The sequence below is a fragment of the Melitaea cinxia genome, chromosome 12 (assembly GCF_905220565.1).
Source record: "Melitaea cinxia chromosome 12, ilMelCinx1.1, whole genome shotgun sequence".
Classification (NCBI taxonomy): domain Eukaryota; kingdom Metazoa; phylum Arthropoda; class Insecta; order Lepidoptera; family Nymphalidae; genus Melitaea; species Melitaea cinxia.
Window position 1 is genome coordinate 12836615 of NC_059405.1, and position 23483 is coordinate 12860097.

At 31.7% G+C, this 23483-nt stretch overlaps 2 protein-coding genes across 2 annotated transcripts; both read right to left on the reverse strand.

The window, feature by feature from the left end:
* Nucleotides 1-7222: 7222 nt before the first annotated feature.
* LOC123658393 lies at nucleotides 7223-12725 on the reverse strand. The gene is made up of 5 exons (XM_045593822.1): nucleotides 12660-12725; nucleotides 11027-11080; nucleotides 8651-8767; nucleotides 8046-8276; nucleotides 7223-7419 (listed from the first exon to the last, which is right to left on the reverse strand). The coding sequence occupies exons 1-5, from the start codon at nucleotides 12699-12701 to the stop codon at nucleotides 7324-7326; spliced, it is 540 nt and encodes a 179-aa protein (XP_045449778.1). The 5' UTR covers nucleotides 12702-12725; the 3' UTR covers nucleotides 7223-7323.
* Nucleotides 12726-17273: 4548 nt separating this feature from the next.
* Nucleotides 17274-22276, reverse strand: LOC123658394. Its single transcript, XM_045593823.1, has 5 exons — nucleotides 22209-22276; nucleotides 20959-21009; nucleotides 18941-19057; nucleotides 18000-18230; nucleotides 17274-17476 (listed from the first exon to the last, which is right to left on the reverse strand). The coding sequence occupies exons 1-5, from the start codon at nucleotides 22248-22250 to the stop codon at nucleotides 17381-17383; spliced, it is 537 nt and encodes a 178-aa protein (XP_045449779.1). The 5' UTR covers nucleotides 22251-22276; the 3' UTR covers nucleotides 17274-17380.
* Between the last annotated feature and the right edge of the window lie 1207 nt (nucleotides 22277-23483).

Sequence of the window (23483 nt, forward strand, 5' to 3'; positions counted from 1 at the left end):
AGGTTAATCAAATATTAAACGAGGATATTAGGCAAAGTAAAATAGTTATTTACAATAATACATCCCTTAACGTTTTTCTTTATAATTTACCCGAAAATATGGTTAGAATAGTTAGATTAAAATCAGCGACATCCTTAGAATCTGCGTTGAGCATTGTTTTAGAAGAAGTAAACTTTCACGAACAGTATAATCAGCGTAATAAAATTTCAAATTTACCGAATTCAAAATTAAATTTTGCGAATAAGTCTAATCTACCTATGACATTTAATTCATACAATCAACAACCTAAATATAAATTTGGAATACCTCAAGGAAATCAAAAAGCACCTATGCCTATGCCTACAGGTTTTAGACCAAATTTTTCTCAATTTAAATATGGAATTCCGAAGGGACCACAAATACCACCACCGAGAATTAATCCTCAGTACGGACACCGTCCTGTACAACAATTAGGGTATCGACCTCCATTTAATTATAATAATTATAAAACCCCAACACAATTTGGTTATAAGCCTAATTTTAGACCAGACGGACAAGGACTAAATGACGTGTCGATGAGAACGATAACTAATAATAAACCGAGTTTCCCGATTAATGAAACGTATACTCAGGACTGCAATTATTACGACAGCGGCAATAACTATGACCCTGGGTTCTATATTTCAGAAACCGACTCTCATGACAACAATTATGACATAACAGACTATGTAGAACTAACAGACGAGCAGACTGACGAAGAAAATCCTATTGACCTTGATAATGATGATAAGGAAGAAAATTTTTCCATACTTGCCTCAAACCTACAGAATCGATAGAATTAAACTGCGAAACACATTTAAAATTACCGTACATATATATACCTGAAATAAATGCAAAATTTATGATAGATACTGGAAGTACGCGTTCCTTTATTAGCCCTGAAAAGGCGTATTATTATTTTCGTAACTTTTTAACATACGAACCGTTTGAAGTAATAAGCACGCATTCTACTAGTTCACATAATGAGGTTATTAAAATACCTTTAATGCCAACCTTCAATAGTAATAGTTTACAAAAATTTTACGTATATAATGTAGATCCAAAATATGACGGGTTAATTGGTAATGACCTTTTAAAACGGTTAGATGCAATTATTGATTTAAAACATAAAATATTAAGAACTAATTCCGCGCGAATTCCTATTACATATAATGATACAGAATATATCCTTAAGCTTCCGCCGCGTTCTGAATTAAGAGTAAGCATACCAACAAATCAACATTCAGGTGATGCTATCGTTAACTTTACCGAATTTTGTAAGGGTGTGAGAATGCCTAGTGCGATAGTGAGATGTGTAAACGGCTATGCAAAAACAGTAATTCAAAATACCTTAGATGAACCTATGACACTAACTATTAAATCCCCATTTAAAGTATCAAAATTTGAAAATGTCGAGTGCAAGGTCAATTGTATGAAAGATGGAAGAGAATCAGAGGAAAATCGATTGTTATTAGAAAATCTTAATAAATTAAGGCTAGATCATATGAATGATGAAGAGAAGAATAAAATATTTTCTCTTTGTCAAGAATATAAAGACATTTTCTATTGCGACCAATTACCGTTGACATTCACGAATAACGTAAAACATTTTATTAGAACAAGAAATGAAGACCCTATATATATAAAACCATATAGGCAAGCCCCTGCACAAGCCGAAGAAATTAAAAGACAGGTAGAAAAGCTTTTAGACAATAACGTAATTCAACCATCTTATTCACCTTGGAGTGCACCCGTTCACCTGGTCCCTAAGAAAATGGATGCCTCTGGTGAAGTAAAATATAGAATGGTGGTAGACTATCGACGACTTAACGAAATAACTATTGACGATAAATATCCCCTACCTAATATCACGGACTTATTCGATAAATTAGGTAAAAGTATATATTTTTCTACGCTAGACTTAGCTAGTGGATATCACCAAATCGAAATTAATGAAACTGACCGACATAAAACCGCTTTTAGTACTCAGTCAGGGCATTATGAGTTTTTGAGGATGCCATTTGGGTTAAAAACTGCCCCTGCAACCTTCCAAAGAACCATGGACAATGTCCTTAAGGGCCTTCAGGGTATACATTGCATGGTATATCTTGACGATATAATTATATTTTCACCTAGCTTAGAAGAACACATTAATAGCCTTAGAATAGTTTTTGATAGATTACGTAAAACGAATTTAAAAGTACAACTTGATAAGTCAGAATTTCTAAGAAAAGAAGTCCTTTACTTAGGACATACAATCACAAAAGACGGACTGAAACCCAATAACGATAAGATAAAAGCAGTATTAGATTTTCCATTGCCAAAAACAACAACAGAAATTAAAAGTTTTCTCGGATTAATAGGATATTATAGACGTTTCATAAAGGACTTTGCTAAAATTACACAACCCTTGACCTTGTGTTTAAAAAAACGCAATAAAATAATAATAGATGATAAATACATTGAAGCTTTCCAAAAATGTAAAGAATTATTAACAAATGCACCGCTTTTACAATATCCTGATTACGATAAAGCCTTTATACTTACAACCGATGCTTCCGCTGTAGCGCTAGGAGCAGTGTTATCTCAGGGTGTTATGGGTAGTGATCGTCCTGTTGCTTACGCCAGTAGAACCCTTAGTGAAACCGAGTCACGTTACAGCACAATTGAGCGTGAGTTATTAGCAATAATTTGGGCAGTAAAGCATTTTCGCCCATATCTATATGGCCGAAAATTCACAATTTACACTGACCACCGCCCGTTAGCTTGGTTATATTCTCTTAAGGAGCCAAATAGTAAGTTAACGCGTTGGCGGTTACGCTTGCAAGAATATGACTTCGAAGTAGTTTATAAAAAGGGTAAGCAGAATACAAACGCAGATGCTCTTTCACGTATAAAATTAAATGCAATAGGGTCAGACGATAATACCTCCATGTCAGTAAATGTTGATGATAGAGAATCCCAACTCCAAGAACACTTACGTGACGTGACAGACCAAATTTTAGAACTATCCCAAAGACGTAGTACAGACGATTCTAGAACTTTAACTGTAACTGACTCTGAGGCGACAATATCAGCAGGTTCCAGAGATTTATCTGAAGTCGAACCTTCACATCATTCCGATTCTAGAACTAGTATTGAGACAGTCCACTCAAATGTAGAATGCGATTCTTCTGGTATTCCAATTTTAAATGAAGCTATCGATACTAAACCTAATCAGATATTAGTATTTTCGTGGCTTAAAAACGAAATCCAGGTTAAGTATTTAACAAGGTCAAAACAGAAAATCCTTGAAGTTTTCTTACCCTTGAACAATTTAGAATTAATAAAACAATTTCTTAAAGAGTATATCCGCCCCAAAATAAAATATTTTATATATTTCGAACACCAGGAACATAGGAGAGATTTCGCAAATATAATAATTTCCTTATTTAAGAAAGGCACTATAGATATAAAAGAATGTACCGAACGTATAATTTTTATTAAAGATGAGGCTGAACAAAAGGCTATAGTTATGAAATACCACGAGGGCAAAACTTGTCACCGCGGTATTAAAGAAACGATGACTAGAATTAAGCGAAATTATTTTTGGAATAATATGCAGGAAACCATTACGGCTCTAATAAATGCGTGTGAATCTTGCCGTAGAATGAAATATGATAGGAGACCTATTAACCCCGTGTTACAATTAACTCAAACGCAAGATGCCCCATTCCAAGAGATATTTATAGATTTATTTAGCATTGAGGGAAAATACTATTTAACATTAGTTGACGCTTTTAGCAAACTTGGTCAAGCCATAGAAGTTAGCTGCCGATCCACCCCAGAAGTAGTCCGCGCGTTAATTAAATATTTTTCTTATTACGGTATACCTAGAAAAATAACTTCTGATCCGGGTACAGAGTTTAACAACGAATTAATGAAAGAATTAGCAGAAATGTATAAAATTGAGCTACATATAACTACCCCTAATAACCCAAATTCTACAGGTATTGTGGAAAGGTTTCATTCTACACTGATAGAGATATACAGATTGGCCAAATACGAGCATAAGTTCACTGACGCTGCTTCCGTCATGACTTACTCTATTATGGCATACAACCATACTATTCATAGTGCTACAGGCTTAACGCCTTTCGAAGTTGTATTCGGTCATACCGATTCAAACGACGCTTTTGATGTCGATTTTCAAAAATCGTTTTTGCAACAGTTACTTAAAGATCATGTAAAACGCACAAAATATTTATATAAATACATTTCTAGTAAACTATGTGAAAATAAGGAAAAGGAAAGAAAAAAGAGAGGTTGTGAACAGGAAATAGATTTAGGGCTAGGAAAAACCATTTTCGCTAAAGCAGTTAATACAAGAAGAAGTAAAGATAAGCCTCCCTTTCAAAAAGCAACTGTTAGTGGAGAAATTAATCGTAATGTAGTGCCCGTAAATATTAGGGAGCGGAGAACTAAGGTTCCATTAAAAAATATAAAACGACCTCCACAGGTGGTGCGTAATCGCCCTGGCGATGATGAAGGAGACCCAATCCCTTCAACTTCAAAAGATTGAAGGTAAACCAGGCCTGTTGCCTGTCAAACAAGGTCAGGCCTATAAACAAGAAAATAAGTGGTTAATCATAAAAGTATTAGATTTAAGTTCTATATTTGTCGATTTAGAGTTTAATATAAATAAGTATAGTGATTTTAATAGAGTAATTAATATAGATAAACCTTATATGTATGAATTTAGTAATATGAAAATGCAAGTAGAATATTTAAAAGATATAACTATAGAAAAGGCAAAACAGATAGCACCAACAAAAAGATTTCGAAGAGGTTTGCTTAATCCCGTAGGTTCTATTATAAAATCGATAACTGGTAACTTAGATCACGAAGACGCGCTTTACTATGATAATCTTATTAACAAATTATATAACAAACAAAATTTAATCGATAATAAAATTACCCTGGTTTCCAAAATGTTGGATTATTCTATTAATAGTACAGAAATTTTATATAACAATTCTTTAATTATTAATGAACGTTTAAAACGCGTAGAAAGTATGTTGAAAGACATGGTGACAAAAGAAGAAAACTCAATATATTCCACTTATGTTCTAAGTATATATAGTACGTTTATTAATAATTTCCGTTCAATATATATAACACTCAATGAAATTGAGACAGCCTTAGCCTTTAGTAAAATTTCTGTGCTACATCAATCAATAATTAATTCTACTGAATTGTTTTACATATTTTCTTCTATAGAAAAATATCATAGTTTATTGTATCCTGTAACAGAAAGTAATATAATTAAAATAGAGCGAACATTGTCTGTTAAGGCGTATGTAAAAGGAAACCAGATAACATTTATAATAGAAGTTCCTCTTACAGATAATAATACGTATAATTATTATAAAATTTATTCATTGCCTATTTTTGATCAAATTAAAAACAAAACTTTCATTATTATTCCCGAATATCCCTTCCTTATGGTGAAAGGTTCGAAGTACTTGCCGGTCGCGTCTCCGTGTCAACATGTGTTCGGCGATAATCAGTACATATGCACTGAACATAATTTTATCCCTCACTCAACGATAACGTGTATGGAACAATTGATGCAATTTCACAATGACTTAACTCAATGTCATAGACGAGTAGTTAATATCGAAGAAGTTAAAGCACAACGTCTTTCTTCTGCCCGTTGGATAATATATTCACGAAATAAGGAAGTAATGTCTTACAAATGTGAAAACGATATAACAAAAACATCTATGATGGGAACTTATCTCGTTCAAATAGATCCTGGCTGCGAGATTCTACTTAATGATCTTCATTTATATTATCTTCAACACACATTGGAAAAATTTGAATACAAGGTGACACCTATTATTAATTTACCTCAGCCAAAGAAGGAACTCCCTATTCCTGTCGATCCGATTGATATTAAGGGAATTAATTTGGATGACATAAAGTATCTATCTGCGGCCTTAAAAATGAAAAGTTCAAGTGAAAGTGAAAGTGAAAGTGAAATTAAATCAATAATAAAAGTTAACAGTGTCAGTGTAGGAACTCTAATTTTATATCTTATATTAATTACTATTTGTTTAATTTTAGTTATAAAAAGTGTTAAGAATAAAATTTTAAGCAAGGGTCGAAACCTTCAGAAGTCAAATTCTTCCGACGGTTTCGAACTTAAGGGGGGAAGAGTTATGTTGGACCAAGGCATGAGAACAGTACAAGTAAATGCTTAATCAGCGGAATAGGAATAACAAATGATATCTCACGTTGTCTCATGCTTTGGGATCATATGTCTTGAGAAAGTTTAATTAGAATTAAATCAACGATTAATCCAGAGCATGTAATTCTGTTCGGACGTGTCCATTGTAATTTTAAATAATTTTTAATTAAATAGTTTTAGTTTAATTAATGTAATATTTTTTTAAAAAGCCCTTTCGCGCTCCCGTAAACTTGTCTATGTTGTTTCTCTTTTCAGGTTAGTTTGTAAATAATTTAATAATAAATAATATTTTGTAAAATTAGTTTATATGCTAAAATAAAAAAACTTCTCTTTTCAGAGCAACACAATTATTGTTTTACTGTTCATAATATACAAGAATAATTATAAAATAAAACATTATATATATATTAATACGTGAAGCAAAAACTTTGTACTCCTTTTTACGAAAATTGCGCGGACGAAGGAGTATGAAATTTCGTACCCTTATAGTTTGTATAAAGGAGTGCAGAATGCTATTTTTTTTTAATTATGCATAAAATATATTAAATCAATAAAATAAAAAAAACATCACACACACTACCATGTGTTTGACACATACATTATACTCTTTTGTTGATTGTCAAAGTCTGTAGTCAAATTGAAAATTTTAAAAAAAGGTTCTTTATTTTCATTATTTTTTTATTTTTTAAATTTAATTTTTTAATTATGGTCGATTTTTAACCACTGGACGACCACTACTTTTAATTAATTGTTAATACAAATATTTAATTATAAAATCACATTAATTTTAAGATCATTCTAAGTAAATCACAAAATCATATTTGCTACAATAAAGTGAGCGTGGGTAAAATATTAATTTTGTAGCTTTATTTTAATTTTTAGTATTAAGTTGCTTTACATTTTTCTTAATTATATTTCTTAGCAGAAAACGTCCTCCTCACTCTTACTATGAATTAAAAAAAAATACAAAACTTACACACTCATGCAATTTATTAATATGGTTATTATTTTTATGATTTACAATAAAAATCTTCAAAACATTAATTCATTTTATAATTAGATTAAAGAAATATTTATGTTTGAGTAATATATGGTTTACATTCTTCAATAAGATCTTTCAGTTTCTTGCAGTTGTCAGTATCCTCCCATTGCATGTGTTGTGTACATTCCTATTAAAAAAAAGAAACGTGAATTATTAATAACATTTTGGTTCTAATATTACTAGATTGTTGTTCTATGGACAAAGATACTCTAATGTTTAAAAAAATTCAAAAATGTATGGTTCTCTATAGTCTTTTCAACACTTGAAACCAATATGCGATAAAATAAAAACAACCGACAAGTAATAAATAGAGACCATCACTAATGTAGCCGAAGTCAATTAAAATGCACATTTTTAGTGCTAATTAAAAAACTCTTCGTCGAATATTGCTCAAATTTAAATGGAACCATAACCCAAACAATAGAGTTCGTATACAAAATAATCATTAAAATCGGAACACCAAGTAAAAAGTTGAGGTAACCTTTTCCTTTACCTGAAGTCGGTTAAAAATAAGCAGATAAATAAATTAGCTAATGAATATCCAAAATTGAGTTGATATAAAAAAAAATCGTTAGGTGTAGATTATAAGTTAAAATCAGCATTTAATAAATGAATTAGCCAATAGGTAAAAGCAATCAAACGAAAGGTCCAGGTGGTGAGTTAAAGATGACACCAATAATGAAATTTTGTTGACCTTAAAACTTCGAATTGTGATTAGCAACGGTAAAAGTTTGTGACTTAAAGTTTACTTACCACGAAAATTGCATATTTAATACAACGAAATAATGTTGTAGGTCTACATGGGAGTTTTGCATCGAGAATTTCGGTTTTCAGACACTTCTCTTTAGCCTTTTCAACTGCATCTTTATAGTCCTGGTTATTCCCAGCCCACTTGTCAAGAAACTCAATAGTTGCGTCCTTATCTATCTCTTCATCATCTTTCATCATTTTGTATTTATTAAGTAAGCATTTTTCCTGAGAGCACTGTAAAAATTGTAAAATATCTTTTGTAAGAGACTAACAATATTTTAATATGTTCCTTATAAAGATATACTAAATTACATTTAATTACAAAATTAGAATTTTCACCGTGGTAGGAAAAGTACAAACGATTTATTAATTATAAATTACAACTAATACACTTCTTTAATTTTTCTACATTAAAAATACTATTGTATTAATTAATAGATTACGCTTTTACATAGAATAATAAAATATCGTTGGAGATATTAGTCAGTAAATAATATCATTAGTAGTTCGAAATGAACGTATTCATAAATGTATGAATATTAGTAGATAATAAATCAATTCTAGTAATTTTGAACAAAAGCGCTGTACACGCTCGACGTTAAACTTACGTCTAGAGGTCCTCTTTTGGAATGATCTTCATCATCGGAAAATCTTTCAATACCACACTCTTCAAAATCTTCGTCTTTGAATAGACTCGGAAAATTACAACATTTCTCTGGATGTGTCTGTTGAAAAAAATATACGTGTTAAGAAATGGTATTTTAGGACTTTTCCTTAAACTAACTTTACGCATATACATTTCATATGTTTACATGTCATACGTAACATCTAAACGAAAACTAAACGAGATTAAAATGAAAAAAAGATGCACAGTTTTTTGGGAAAGCAGATCAGAGTTTTTAATTATGAGGCTTTTTTATATTAAATTAAATTAAGGTGAAAAAAATAATTTTTTATATAATAATAAATAAATAAAGGCTTCATACTCTACGACCCAACCAAAAATATAGTATGTTTGAGTCATATAAAAAGTAAATTTTCACGTAATTTTGTAAAAAAAAATTGAAAAAAGATGAAAATAAAAACCGATCCGATTAGAAATTTTTCACATAAATTTTGAAATTAAGTTAAAAATACAAATACAAAAGTTGTAGATCTTTTTAACAGACTTCAAAAAAGGAGGAGGTTACTCAATTCGACCGTATATATATTTATGTATGTTCGGGGATAAATTCGTCGCTTATGAACCGATTTTGATATTTCTTTTTTTATCGGAAAGAAGATATTCTAACTCAAAAATCGCATAACTTTTTAGTGGATGTTTTAATTTAGTCGAAAGCCGATGTTTATCATGTGGTCACATTTAAATTTCACCGAGATCTGATTTCAACTTTTGGAGTAATCTTTGATAATGCGTATTTACTTGAATATTTTTTCATCTATCTACGTTGTATTACTTTTCAATGTAATTAAAGTCGGTTTTTTTTCGATTGCCAGCAAACAGAATTATTGAGTTATCTCTAATAATGCATATTTCATCATTACAGCCTATACAGTCCACTGCTGGACATAGGCCTCCACAAGTTTACGCCAAAATAAAACGTGAACTCATGTGTTTTGCCCATAGTCACCACGCTGGGCAGGCGGGTTGGTGACCGCAGTACTGGCTTTGTCGCACCGAAGACGCTGCTGCCCGTCTTCGGCCTGAGTATTTCAAAGCCAGCAGTTGGATGGTTATCCCGCCATCGGTCGGCTTCTTGAGTTCCAAGGTGGTTGTGGAACCTTGTTATCCCTTAGTCGCCTCTTACGACACCCACGGGAAGAGAGGGGGTGGCTAAATTCTTTAGTGCCGTAGCCACACAGCAGTAGCAGCAATGCATATTTACTTGACTTTATTTTCGTCTACCTACGCTGTATTATTTGTCGATGCGAGCAAACACAATTATTATTACTTACAACTTTGCAACTTGACTTTTTTCTATAGGACTCGTAGTTTTGCGGGAAATTTTCAACCAAATTTTTGGATCCTGAATGAATTGATCCTGGGCTATTTATTAAATGGCATTATGTAAATAATACCGTTACGTTTTTAAAAGAACTAAGACTTTTTCTCTACTAGTTTTTTTACCTCTCGTCAAACACTAGGGACATTATCACTAGGGAAGATATTTGTTGTAATATTTAATAAGGCTCATAACATAAAGAAATATAATGTCTACTAAGACACTAGAATCACTACATATTAACTTGGTTCAATTTTGTAAAACCTTTAGTATATATTTATTTATTTAAACTATTTATTATGATTTGACACTATTTATACATTTTCTTTATACTTTTTTTTTATTTATCATTTAGGTGGTACAAATTTTTCATTTTTTTTTGTCACAAATAATTACAACGAGCTAATTATAATTTATTGAAATCTTATACATACCAAACTGCTGCTGTGTGGTTACCACAGTAAAGACTATAGCCATTCCCTCTCTTACCGTGGGGGTCGTAAGAGGCGACTAAGGGATAACACAGTTCCACTACCACCTTGAAACTTAAAAAGCCAACCGATGGCGGGATAACAATCCAAGTGTTGGCTTTGAAATACACAGGCCGAAAACGGGCAGCAGTGTCTTCGTTGCGACAAAGCCAGCCCTACGGTCACCAACCTGCCTGCCCAGCGTGGTGACTACGGGCAACACACATGACACAACGCCATTTTGGCGCGAACTTGTGGACGCCTATGTCCAGTAGTGGACTGCAATAGGCTTAAGTGATGATGAGTGACTTATCACACCGCCGCGATGGTGCAACGGTCACAGCACTGGTTTGTGGCTGCTGCGCTGGCGGTTGCGGGTTCGATCCCCGCATATGACAAATATTTGTATCGGTCATACAGATGTTTGCCGTGGTCTGTGCAGTCCTTGTGGGTCTCCCTACCGTGCCTCGGAGAGCAGTAGGATATTACAGGCTGAAGCGAGTGACCTTACCATACCAGGAGGAGGACCTCTACATTGAGGAGGAGTAGGCTCTGCGATTACAATCTGTGAAAAATAATAATAATTGAATTACATTTTTCTTTTTTTTCTAAAAATGGATGGCCGTTTGTAAAATTGCTAAATCTACAGACTCACTAATTATGAAATACAATATATAAGTAGTTGAAGATTCGTACTAGCACATGTGCTATTTTTATATTATGCTCTTAAATGTACCGCGGGCTGAGAGAAAGTTTGCTGTCAGAATGGGATCAGTATTTGAATGCTTCATCATACAAAAGAATAGTATAAAACAAGGTGTCTTCCTGCTGTCTGTATGCTTAGATCTTGAAAACTACTCAACGGATTTTGATCGGTATTCTTTAGTAAATAGAGTGATTTCAAAGAAGGTTTATATGTATAATAACATGCATAATATAGTAGAGAAACACTGATAGTTTTTGCAAGCGTGCGAAACCGGAGCGGGTCGCAAGTAATATATAAACTGTACCATTCGAAAATAATCGTTAGGACTGTATACATACTGATAACGATTATTGAGAATGAAAAAAAACAACAACATATGTGTGTCGCTATCTGTTATAAAAATTATAATCGTATTAAAACCAACTTTGAAAATTGATTATCTATTAAATAACATATTTTTTAAATAAAAATTATGTGGTGTCATGGGACACCAGGTAGGAAAGAAGTTCCTTCGGATAGTATAGAAACAACACAATTTGAAAAAAAAAATGTTTAATTTTATATATATTTTCTAGGTCTTAATTTTTTTGTAATTTTTTTGATTGATTTTTAATTAAGTGCATAAAAGTATTTAGGTAATTTAGTATTTTAGAAAATAACAAATCCGATAAAATAAATTAAACATAAAAAAAAAAGAATTCAAACTACTAAGTGAAATAAAAAATATGTATCTTTACTTATTTTTGTCGACAGTATAAAATTACATAAATAATTTTAAAAAAAGTTTGTAAGTGTTATTGATAATTTTTATTAATCAATTCTCATCATTATATTCTATTACTGAAACTATTGGCTTGTGGTAAGTATATAAAATACTAGCTGACCCCGCAAACGTTGTTTTGCTAAATATGTTATTAACCCCCTTAATCCCCCCCCCCTCCCTATTACTTAGGGGGATGAAAAATAGATGTTGGCCGATTCTCATAGATACCGGATAAGCACAAAAAATTTCATCAAAATCGGTCAAGCCGTTTCGGAGGAGTATGGCAACGAAAACTGTGACACGAGAATTTTATATATTAGAAGATATATATATATATATATTTTTTTTTTTAATTCATTATTTTATCAAAAACGCCAAACATTTATAGTTGTTAATGATATGAGTTCGGTTTTACATACGTCATATTATACAGTCATGTGACTGATATTACGTCACTTCCGTTATATATTTTTCTTACGGCTTTAATCACACATTTTTTTTCAGTTCGGTCGCCCAACAACATATCAGGCCTGCCGTAAGGAACTTCGTTGCAATTATGGAACTACATTCTTTCATTAATTATATATTATTCAACAACATACATAAATACAATACTTTTGTTTAAAATAAAATTACAAATAGCAAATAAAAGTTTTTACTTTAAATGTACATTACCTGAAGAATAATTAGAAGGCAGGAGCTGGCTAAGCGCAACATGCTTGATCGCTGCTGAGTATACAGTAGCGTTGCGACATGTATTTTTTAGGTTTTATAGCATCATTTATGCTATTGTGCGCCACTGGAAATCACCAAGGTGTGAAATGCCAAAGAGTAATAGAGCGCAGATCTCCCTTCAGTGCTTAAAGTGATTTTGAATATATTTATAAAAAATAAATAAATAAGAATAAAAAAAATATAGATAAAAAAATATGTATATGGGTGGCGTTGAGCACTTTATTCACACAAGCTCTAATGCAGTTCGGCTCAGGTACTCTCCTGTCTCACCGTGCAGGTGATAATCCCGGGAGTCGCGTGGCAAGATTCCGCTATCGACCGGAGGCGGCAGGAACGGATAATTCAAAACCCGGCGGAGAGCACTCTCGTTGTTGGGTGAAAGGGTTGGATGAAAACGTCCAAATTGGTAACCCAAACGTCGAACCCTGGAACGCGCTATCAAAATATAACAATAAGCGTTCCAACACTATTTGCAAACATCCACGGCACTGCGTTATAAAAGAAAGCACCTAAATTGTAGCAGTAGTGCCGTGGAATCATAAAGCCAGAAGCGGAGAGTAATATTATTAAAAAGAAGGTTAACTGATAATGAAATTTTACAATTTTTAAAAAAATATTAAATATGAGGGTAGAATTTGAAAGATGATGAAATCTAAGAAAATAATTTAAATGAGATTTATGCTCGCATATGATTTTACATTAGGCATGATTACTTGCATTAAAACTACATAAATTGCCTGCGACATAAAAATACCACTTACCCAGTTTGGGGGCGATAAACACTGACACTATAATTATCTTTGTTTAATCGAGACAACGCTAAGCAAGGATCACACTAATTTTAGAGATTACGGTTACGATGCTTAAATATATATTCGACATCGTATTAGAGACCGTCATAAAAAAATGTGATGTGCGTTAACTAATTTCTCAAGTCAAAATTCAAAAAATGAATGACGCGGCGGCGACCGGTACTGCCGTTTTTATAACCCGAGACAAAAGATCTATTTGAATTTTGAAAAAGATAAAATGTTGCCCGCGCGAACATATAAATGCCGGTTGATGAATTTATTGGTTTGTAGAAAAAATAATTTATGATAAAATGGTGTTTTACAATCTACTGTAGATTTTAATACAAGATTTAATTATAATAAATTAATGGTGTTTTTTTTTAATTCATTTCACGTATTTTAAATATTAAATTTAAGCATATTTTAATTTAGCAGCATAATGTACGTATAACGTTACACTACTTACTCAAAAATCTAGTACGAAAACTAAATCTTTTACGCGAGTTTTTAAATCGGAAAAATATTTCAAAACCCTTTGGTTGTGTGGATGTGAAGAAAGCAATAAATGATTTTGTTTTCCGTGTCTCGTATTTGGAGCTGGCGCCTGCAGTGGTAGTGAATCTACATGCACGGAATAGCTTTACTATACAAATAAATCAATCGTAATCTCTATTTTTTCGTATATTTTTTGTGAACCCCCATCAAAAATTGTCACGAGCCGCCTATGATTTTATGCTATATATCAGATATTAGATGCTATCTATACCAATAAATAAAATTGGAGTGTCTCTTTGTAATATTCAAATAACCGCTTTTTACTAAATGCACACGGTACATATACCAAAATAATATTTTTTTACAATTTTTGTCTGTTTGTTTCTTCCAGCTAATCTCTGAAATGGCTGAACCGGTTTTGACGGGACTTCCACTGGCAGATAGCTGATGTAATAATAAGTAACTTAGGCTACTTTTATTTTAGATGTTTTTTATTTTATAATTCTACGAACTGAACAACTATTTTGTTAAACTCCACGCGGACGAAGTCGCGGGCACATCTAGCTGGGAAATAATGTTGATTAGAACTCTTTATCATTTATATATATATATATATATATATATATGTAACTATGGCAAAGAAAAAACCTTTTTTTTGTTTCATTTACAATTGTATAATAAAGATATATATCCTACAAACAGACACTTATAATTCGTAAAATTATGTGGTTAAATAACCATTAAAAAGAAATATTTGTCAAAATATATATTTTCATTACATATAAAATAATAAATATATATATTAAAATACTAAAAAATTTTATTTGCACATTTTTGTAGCTATAATAGGTATCTATAATTAACTAGCTGCTCGAACAGACTTCGTTCTATCAAAAGTTCATACTATTTTTTTTAATTTTTAATATAAAAACCTTCCGTCATCTTTAAGGAACATATTAAAAAAATAAATTAGTCGAATTGGTCGAGCCATTCTCGCGTTATGCGCTTAGCAACATTCATTTTTATTTATAAAGAAGATTATTTCGTTTTGGTTAAAATAAGTTTTGAAAAAACGCTATCTATGATTTGATAATGAAAAAAAGTGATTCCGTTCACGTTAACAAATTTTGACGACGCGCCAATGCGCAACACGCACTGCTGCTGTTGCGCTGGCGGTTGGGATCGATCCCCGCACATGACAAACATTTGTATTAGCCATATGTTTATGTTTGTCGTGGTCTAGACGTTTATACTTGTGTATTTTGTGTGTTTCCGGATCCCTAAAACGGGAGGAAATCCTACTGAGGGCCGTTGAGTATGAACTTTTATTTTTTATTTATTTAATTTGTTTGTTACAAATAATTCGTTCTAGTAGGGATGCCTCCAAGGTTGGAGTAGATTAGTGATGTTCTCGACGATGTCGTTGCATGTTTTTGCTTAGGGCGTTAGTTGATTCTTTGAGATGTGACAGACATCTACGCTACAGGCGCTACTAACATTAGTCAGTAGCGCCTGTAAACCTCTTATCTTATTATTTGGTTTTATTATTACCGTGGACAACAGCAATTTGTCTAATGATGTGAGTCTTGAATAAGTATTTTTTAAGGAATCAACATGGGAAATCATTACAATATAAAGCATTAAGTTTTATTCTATTTTATACGTTTGATGATGCATCAAACGTATAAAATAGAATAAAACTTAAGAAAGTAAATAGTTGGTATATAGTTCTAAAATTTGTTTATGCGATAGGCATGAATAAGAAAATCTTAACAATAAGTTACAATATTGAAAAAACCATAACGTATGGATAAGACCATATCAGTGGTACCTAATGAAACCAAATGAAATGAAAACATTCATTTCGCCATAAGGTGGTTCACACACTTACAAATACACACGTCATAATAAAATCATTAACAAAAAAAAACAACAATAAAAAAAGAAAGTTAATGTCAAGCAATAAAAAAATGCGTGTTTCAAAGTACACATGTCAGAAGTGAAACTTCTTTGGTAAACTAATTAAAAAAAAACTAATAAAAAAATTGAATAATTGAAAAAAAATTGTAAGAACTATTTACTGCCACCTATCGTTAACTAGTCTACATTTCGTATCTCGAATTTCTTTAATACGCTTTACTCTAAGTATCTATTCTAATACAAATTCGGTTTAACAATGTAATCTATAATTTATGTTAAGCTAAATTACAAAAAACTTGCAATGAGAATGAGAATAAATTATATTGTCAAAATTCTTTTAACGACATTGTAGTTATATTTTATAGTACACGCTAGGTGAGCCAAAAAAAAAACAAAAAAACAAAAACAACACACATTTTTTTTTTATTTTAATTAAAAGAAATTCAAAATATCACGATAGTTTCCGTAAACAGTTTAAATTAGAGCTTCCTATTTATATTAAAATTTACCATATGTGAAATGTAAGAAATTAAAAAACAAAAAGCTTATACACGTGTTGTGTTGAAAATAGGATGTATATTTCTGTCTCATTCTTCTTTCTATTTTTGTATTTGTGTCTCTTACCTGTCGTTTTTCCGTTGCATCCGGTTTGAAATCACAACGATTCTAAAGAAGTTTCATTTTAATAATAATTTTCATTTTAACATTGGGTAAATTACAAACTTAGGTAATGTACCCAGTGTTATAAGCGCTAACTTAGTCGAAAAAGTCAAAATATTTAGTTACTCAAAATTTTTAATGTCTCGGTAGACATTACCTTACTATTATACCCTCGGCTTTATTAAATATTACAATTATTAAGATAAAGTGTCCTTAGTGTAGGAAAAAAACTCTCGGAGGAAAAAATCCTACAATATCAACTTAAATCACTTGAATATGAAATTGAATATAATAATAATAATATTAAGTAGGTAGAAAAGTACTTGCTGACACTTGGCCGCCTGATGGTCTTTCACTCGAAGCGACATGTAATCACAGATTGATAATCTGTTTTGGGGCTTGCTCTTTTGTCTTTTATCTTACGTTGCAATTGAATTGTTTTTGGTCCTGATTTCGACAACAAAGCTTTGGCTTTTGCAATGGTTGCACCTATTAGACTTAGGTCCTACAACTACATAAAATCTTTATAAAACATGTACTGGCACACTACAAATTGCTGATCTTATCGAGAAACATTTGTCGACGTAGGGTTAGAACCTATTTTAATGTGGTGGGTACAGGGTTTCTTACATCCTCCTTCTCTACCAATTTTTTAATTTGCTTTTTGTATTTAAAAAAAACACAAAACTTACACACTCATCATGCAATTTATTAGCATGGTAATTATTTTTATAATTTACAATAAAAATCTTCAAACATTAGTAGGTACATTGTATGATTAAATAAACGAAATATTTATGTTCGAGTAAAATATGGTTTACATTCTTCAATATGGTCTTTCAGCTTCTTGCAGTTGTCAGTATCCTCCCATTGCATGCCTTGTGAACATTCCTGTTTAAAAAAAGAATCGTAAAATATAAATAACATTTTGGTTCTAATGTTAATAGATTATCCTATGGACAGTTGTTAAAAAAAAATAGTTTAAAAATGTATGGTTCTCTATAATCTTTTCAATACTTGGAACAAACATGCGATAAAATAACAACAATCGACAAGTGCCCAATAAAAAGAGGCCATCACCAATGTAGTCGAAGTCAATGTTTTAGAATTTTTATTTAGGACGCATTATTAAGGATAACTCAAAAACCATCTAACAAGCAATATATTTCGAATACTAAATAATCATTAAAATCACGTTACAAGGTTACGAGGTTATTACCTCAACTTTTTACTTGGTGTACCGATACACATAAAAAATACGATGAGAATTCGAATCGGAATTAAATAAATGAAGTAGCCAAAATTTCAAATCAAATAAAGTAAAGGCCCAGTTTGTAAGTTAACGATGACATTCAAAAATTCCAGTCATAATTAGCAATGGTGGAAGTTTGTAGTCCATTTAAAGTTCACTTACCATAAACATTACAGCTTTAACACAAAACAATATTTTTGTTGGTCCACATGGAAGTTTTGGACCGGGAAGTTCGGTTGTCAGACACTGCTCTTTAGCCTTTTCAGCAACATCTTTATAGTCCTGGTTATCTCCAGCCCACTTGTCAAGAAACTCAATAGCTGCGTCCTTATCTATCTCTTCATCATCCTTCATCAGATTATATTTATTAAGTAAGCATTTTTGCTTAGAGCACTGTAAAAATTGTAAAATATCTATTGTAAGAGCCAGCACAATATTTCAATATATTCCTTGAACAGGATATACTAAATTACATTTAATTACAACATTCTATCACCGTAGTATTAAAAGTACAAACGGTTTATTATCAACAACTAATAACTCGTCATATTTTTTCTACAATAAAACAATAGAATCGTATATATTAGTCAATAAATAATGATAAAATAATCTGCAGTTAAGAATGAACGTATTTTTGTAAAAAAAAAGTATATAATTTATATGCTGGAATATAATACAATGTCGTTCCAGTATTTTGAACAACGCTAGCTGTGTGGCTACGGCTATAAAGAATATAGCCACCCCTCTCTTCCCGTGGGTGTCGTAAGTAGCAACTAGTTTCACTAACACCTCGGAACTTATAAAGCTAACCAATGGCGGGATAACCATCCAACTGCGGGCTTTGAAACACATAGGTCGAAGACGGGCAGCAGCGTCTTCGGTGCGACAAAGCCAGCCCTACGGTCACCAACCCGCCTTCCAGCGTGGTGACTATGGGCAACATACATGAGTTTACATGTACATACATTTTTGGCACGAACTTGTCCATAATCTTCTTGGTCTATGTCCAACAGTGGACTGCGATAGGCTGAAATGATGATGATGATGGTGATGATTTGGAACAAAAGCGTTGTATACGCTGTAAAACTCAACGCTGAACTTACATCTGGAGGTCCTCTTTTGGAATGGTCTTCATCATCGGAAAATCTTTCAATACCACAATCTTCTAAGTCTTCGTCTTTAAACATACGTGGGAAATTACAACATTTCTCTGGATGTGTCTGTTGAAAAAAATATACGTGTTAAGACTTTGCTTTAAACTAACTTAAAACTTACATTTCATGTTAACATGTCATACGTGCACGTAAACATATCGTGGTTTATAAGAATTTGATCTGCATTTGTCCATATTTTTATGAAGCTTATGAGATTTTTTTTGTTGGTGTTGTGCATCTTTTTATTAATTATAGACCAGTGTCGAAGCCTTTGAATAAAGTAAAAATGTGTCTCGAAAACACAACACGGAGACTTACATTTTTCGAGTACATAAAGTATAGCTTTTAATAAATAGTTCAAGGTTTTACATAATCATTAAAACCTTTTTTTCGAATTCGAGTTTTATTTTTAATTTTTCCTAGTATTGTATATTTTTTATACAAATCAGAAAGGAGAAATTAAAATGAAAGAAACGTGCACAATTTTCTCGGGAAAGCAGATATTTTAATTATGATGTTTTTTTGATATTAAATCAAATTAAGGTTGGAAAAAATTAATATTGTATGAAATAATAAATAAATAAAGGCTTCAAACTCAAGGAACCTATCCAAAAAATAAACTATGTTTGAGTAATATAAAAGTAAATTTTCACGTACTTTCAATAATAAAAAAAAACTTTTTTTTTGTGGTAGGTGAAAATAAAAACCGATTCGAAACCAATTCTCCACATAAATTTTGAGGTTGGGTGAAAAAGTATATAAACACAAAAGTTGTAGATCTTTTTAACCGACTTCAACTCAAAGGAGGGGGTTCTCAATTCGACTGTAATTCCTTTTATGTATGTTACCTCAGAACTTTTTACTGGGTAGACCGATTATAATGATTTTTGTTAATCAAAAAGTAGATCGTGTCACGTGGTCCTATTTAAATTTAATTGAGATCTGACTAGTACTTTTTTAATTGTTTCTAATAAGGCGTATTTACTTGACTGTTTTGTCATCATCCTACGTTGTATTATACTATACTTCATAACTTTTTACTGGGTACACCAATTTTTATGTTTCTTTTATAAATCAAAAGCTAATGACACGTGTTTATGTGACGGTGTATACTTTGTCACACCGCTATCTACCGGAATCCATTAAAACTAATTCGGCGACCATCGATAAAATGATTTTACATGGGCCAGGACTACTATAAAGTAGTGAGCTACGAGTATATGATGCACTAGAGGACAGTAGGAGTTTATTGTTTACAAACAATTTTGATGATTCTTGTTTTAATCTTTAATTCTTGCCTAGTCGTCCCATTTCAATATGATTGAAATCCGATAACAATTTTTTGAGTAATCTTTAATAATCCCTATTTATCCGACTAATTTTTCAACTACTTATGTTGTATTACTTGTCGATATAATTAAAGTCGGTCTTTTTCGTTTGCGAACAAACACAATTATTACATTATTACTTACAACTTTGCCACTTGACTTTTTTCTATAGGACATAGTTTTGTTGGAAATCCTGATAAACCGTTTTCCCCTTCCACTTACCGTCCTCAATTTTTTTTTGTATCATGAATTATCGACCCTGGACTATTAACTTCATGGCATTATGTAACTAATACCGTTTAATTTTTAAAGAGAACCAAAAGTTTTTCTATACTAACCTTTTTATCTCTGGTCAAACACTAGGGACATTAGGTTAAGTTATGTTGTAATATTTAATAAGGCCCTAAATAAAGAAATGTGATGCCTACTAAACACTAGAATCAATACATATCAACTTAATTAAATGTTGTTAAACCCTTAACATGTATATTTATTTATACTACTGATTATGAATTTACACTATTCACATATTTTTTAAGTCTTTTATAACATCACGGATTTGAAAAAAAAATGTAGTGACTTTTTATTATTTGTCAAAAATAATTACAATGAGATAATTTTAATTGATTGATATCTTACCACACCAGGAGGGGGACCTCTACATTGAGGAGGAAGCTCTGCGATTACAATCTGTGAAAAAAATTAATTACATTTTTTTCGTTTATATATCAAAAAAAAAAAAAAGATAAAAATGGCCGGTTATAAAATTTTGCTAAATCTACGGACTCATTAATTATGAATTACACCATATAAGTAGTTGAAGATTTGGAGTAATGTGCTATTTTTATATGATGCTCTTATATATGCGATTGGCTGAGAGGAAGTTTGCTGTCAGAAAAGGATAAGTTTTTGAATGCTTCCCTTAGTAAAATATGCTAGATTTAATTTTTTAAATTACAAAAGAATTATGGGACTTCATTCTTTCATTCATTATATATATTACTATCTGTGTTCGCAACATCGTCCGCGTGGAATAGTGACTTTACATGTTCAACGTGATTCTTTAATAAAACAATATTAAAAAAAAAACAATATATAAGTAAAAAGATACAGGTCACAATGATATTTTTTCTCATATATCTTACACGTATAGACAGCGACCCGTTATATTTTATTATATGTATTGATTATGTTGCTCCTATAGGACCGCTTAGTAACAACATACACAAATACAATACCCTACTTTCTGCTCCGAGAGTTGTGGGTTCGGTTCCCACCCTGAGCCTGGGTGTAATATATTTATATATATATATAATACATATATCATCATCATCATATCAGCCTATTGCAGTCCACTGCTGGACATAGGCCTCCACAAGTTCGCACCAAAAATGGCGTGAACTCATGTGTGTTGCCCATAGTCACCACGCTGGGCAGGCGGGTTGGTGACCGCAGGGCTGGCTTTGTCGCACCGAAGACGCTGCTACCCATCTTCGGCCTGTGTATTTTAAAACCAGCAGTTGGATAGTTATCCCGCTATCGGTCGGCTTTATAAGTTCCAAAGTTGTAGTGGAATTGTGTTATCCCTTTGTCGCCTCTTACGACACCCACCGGAAGAGAGGGGGTGACTATATTATTTAATGCCGTAGCCACACAGCTAAATACATATATAAATTTATTAATTTATATATCTATTATTTATAAGTATGTTTATCGGAAAAAAAATGTAGCTATACCAGTCGTCTGTTACTTATAACATAAGCATTAAGTTGCTTACTTTAGGAACAGACGACCGTGAATTTATTGTGTAGATATTTATTTATTTATTTAGTTTAAAAAAATAACAAATATCAATAAAAATAAAAGTTTATACTTTAAATGTACGTTACCTGAAGAATAATTAGAAGGCAGGAGCTGGCTATGCGCAACATGCTTGATCGCTGCTGAGTATACAGTAGCGTTGCGACATGTATGTTTTAGGTTTTATAGCAAGCAATTATGCTCGGCTATTGTGCGCCACGGGAAATCACCAAGGTGTCAAATGCCATAGAGTAATAGAGCGTAGATCTCCCTTCAGTGTTTAAAGTTATTGTGAATAATATTTATAAAAAAAAAACTTATTATTTTAATCCTGGTATTGTATGTATTTTTGTGACCGACTTCAATGCAACTAAAAAAATGGTCATTACATGAAACTTAATCAATATATATATATATATATATATATATATATATATATATATAATATATACGGAATACGAATGAATTTCGTATACGAATTATGTTTATTTTTCTAATATACGTATACAAAATATAATAGTACCTAAATAATAAGAAGAAGACAAAGGTTGACAACTCGAAACATATTATATTTGCATGATGACTAACCTCAGTGTTCACGATTCATCCTATAACGTCATAGTGCTGGGCTTAGGCCTCTTTCTAGGCGTATGAGAAGGATCGGTAACAATCGCTATCAGGTGTATATAATAACAACCGGGTACGACAGCTTAACGTGCTCTCCGAGGCACAGTAGTCTGTTTCACAAGGATAGAAATCCAAACTGAAAATAAATATTTGTACCTATACAAAAATCTATCCTCAGAGGGAATCGCATCAAAATATCAGTGTAGTTTGTTTCAACGGCTTATGTGCCTAGTTAGTTTTTGGCAAGGTGTCTCATCCACATAGACTATTGTTATAGAATGATGTGTTATTATTATAACTATTTAAACTCTAAATATCGAACACTTAAAATGAGCAACAACATACATGGTTAATACGAGTATAGTTATCGTTTAACATAGATATAATTAATTTTGTTATATAGGTTTATTAAGTTTATTTCTAACGTATTTAAATATTGTTATCGTGCCTTGAAAAATGTATACAGCATAGATAAGGGTGGTTTCTGTTTAGGAAGAGGAAATTAGAAAGATTTGGTTTTGGTCAACAAAGAATAAGCGAAAACAATTTTCTGCTTTATAAATAAAATACATATTTGTGTAGATCTACTAAATTGTTGCTATATTCTTTGTACGGCGATTTAAAAAGTCAAAAGTAAATTAAGTATTTATGGTCAAATTTTTGATATAATTTGTTATTTTTACTACACATTTATCTTGTGCTGTAATTCAAAAATGATGTGTTTTTTGCATCATTTA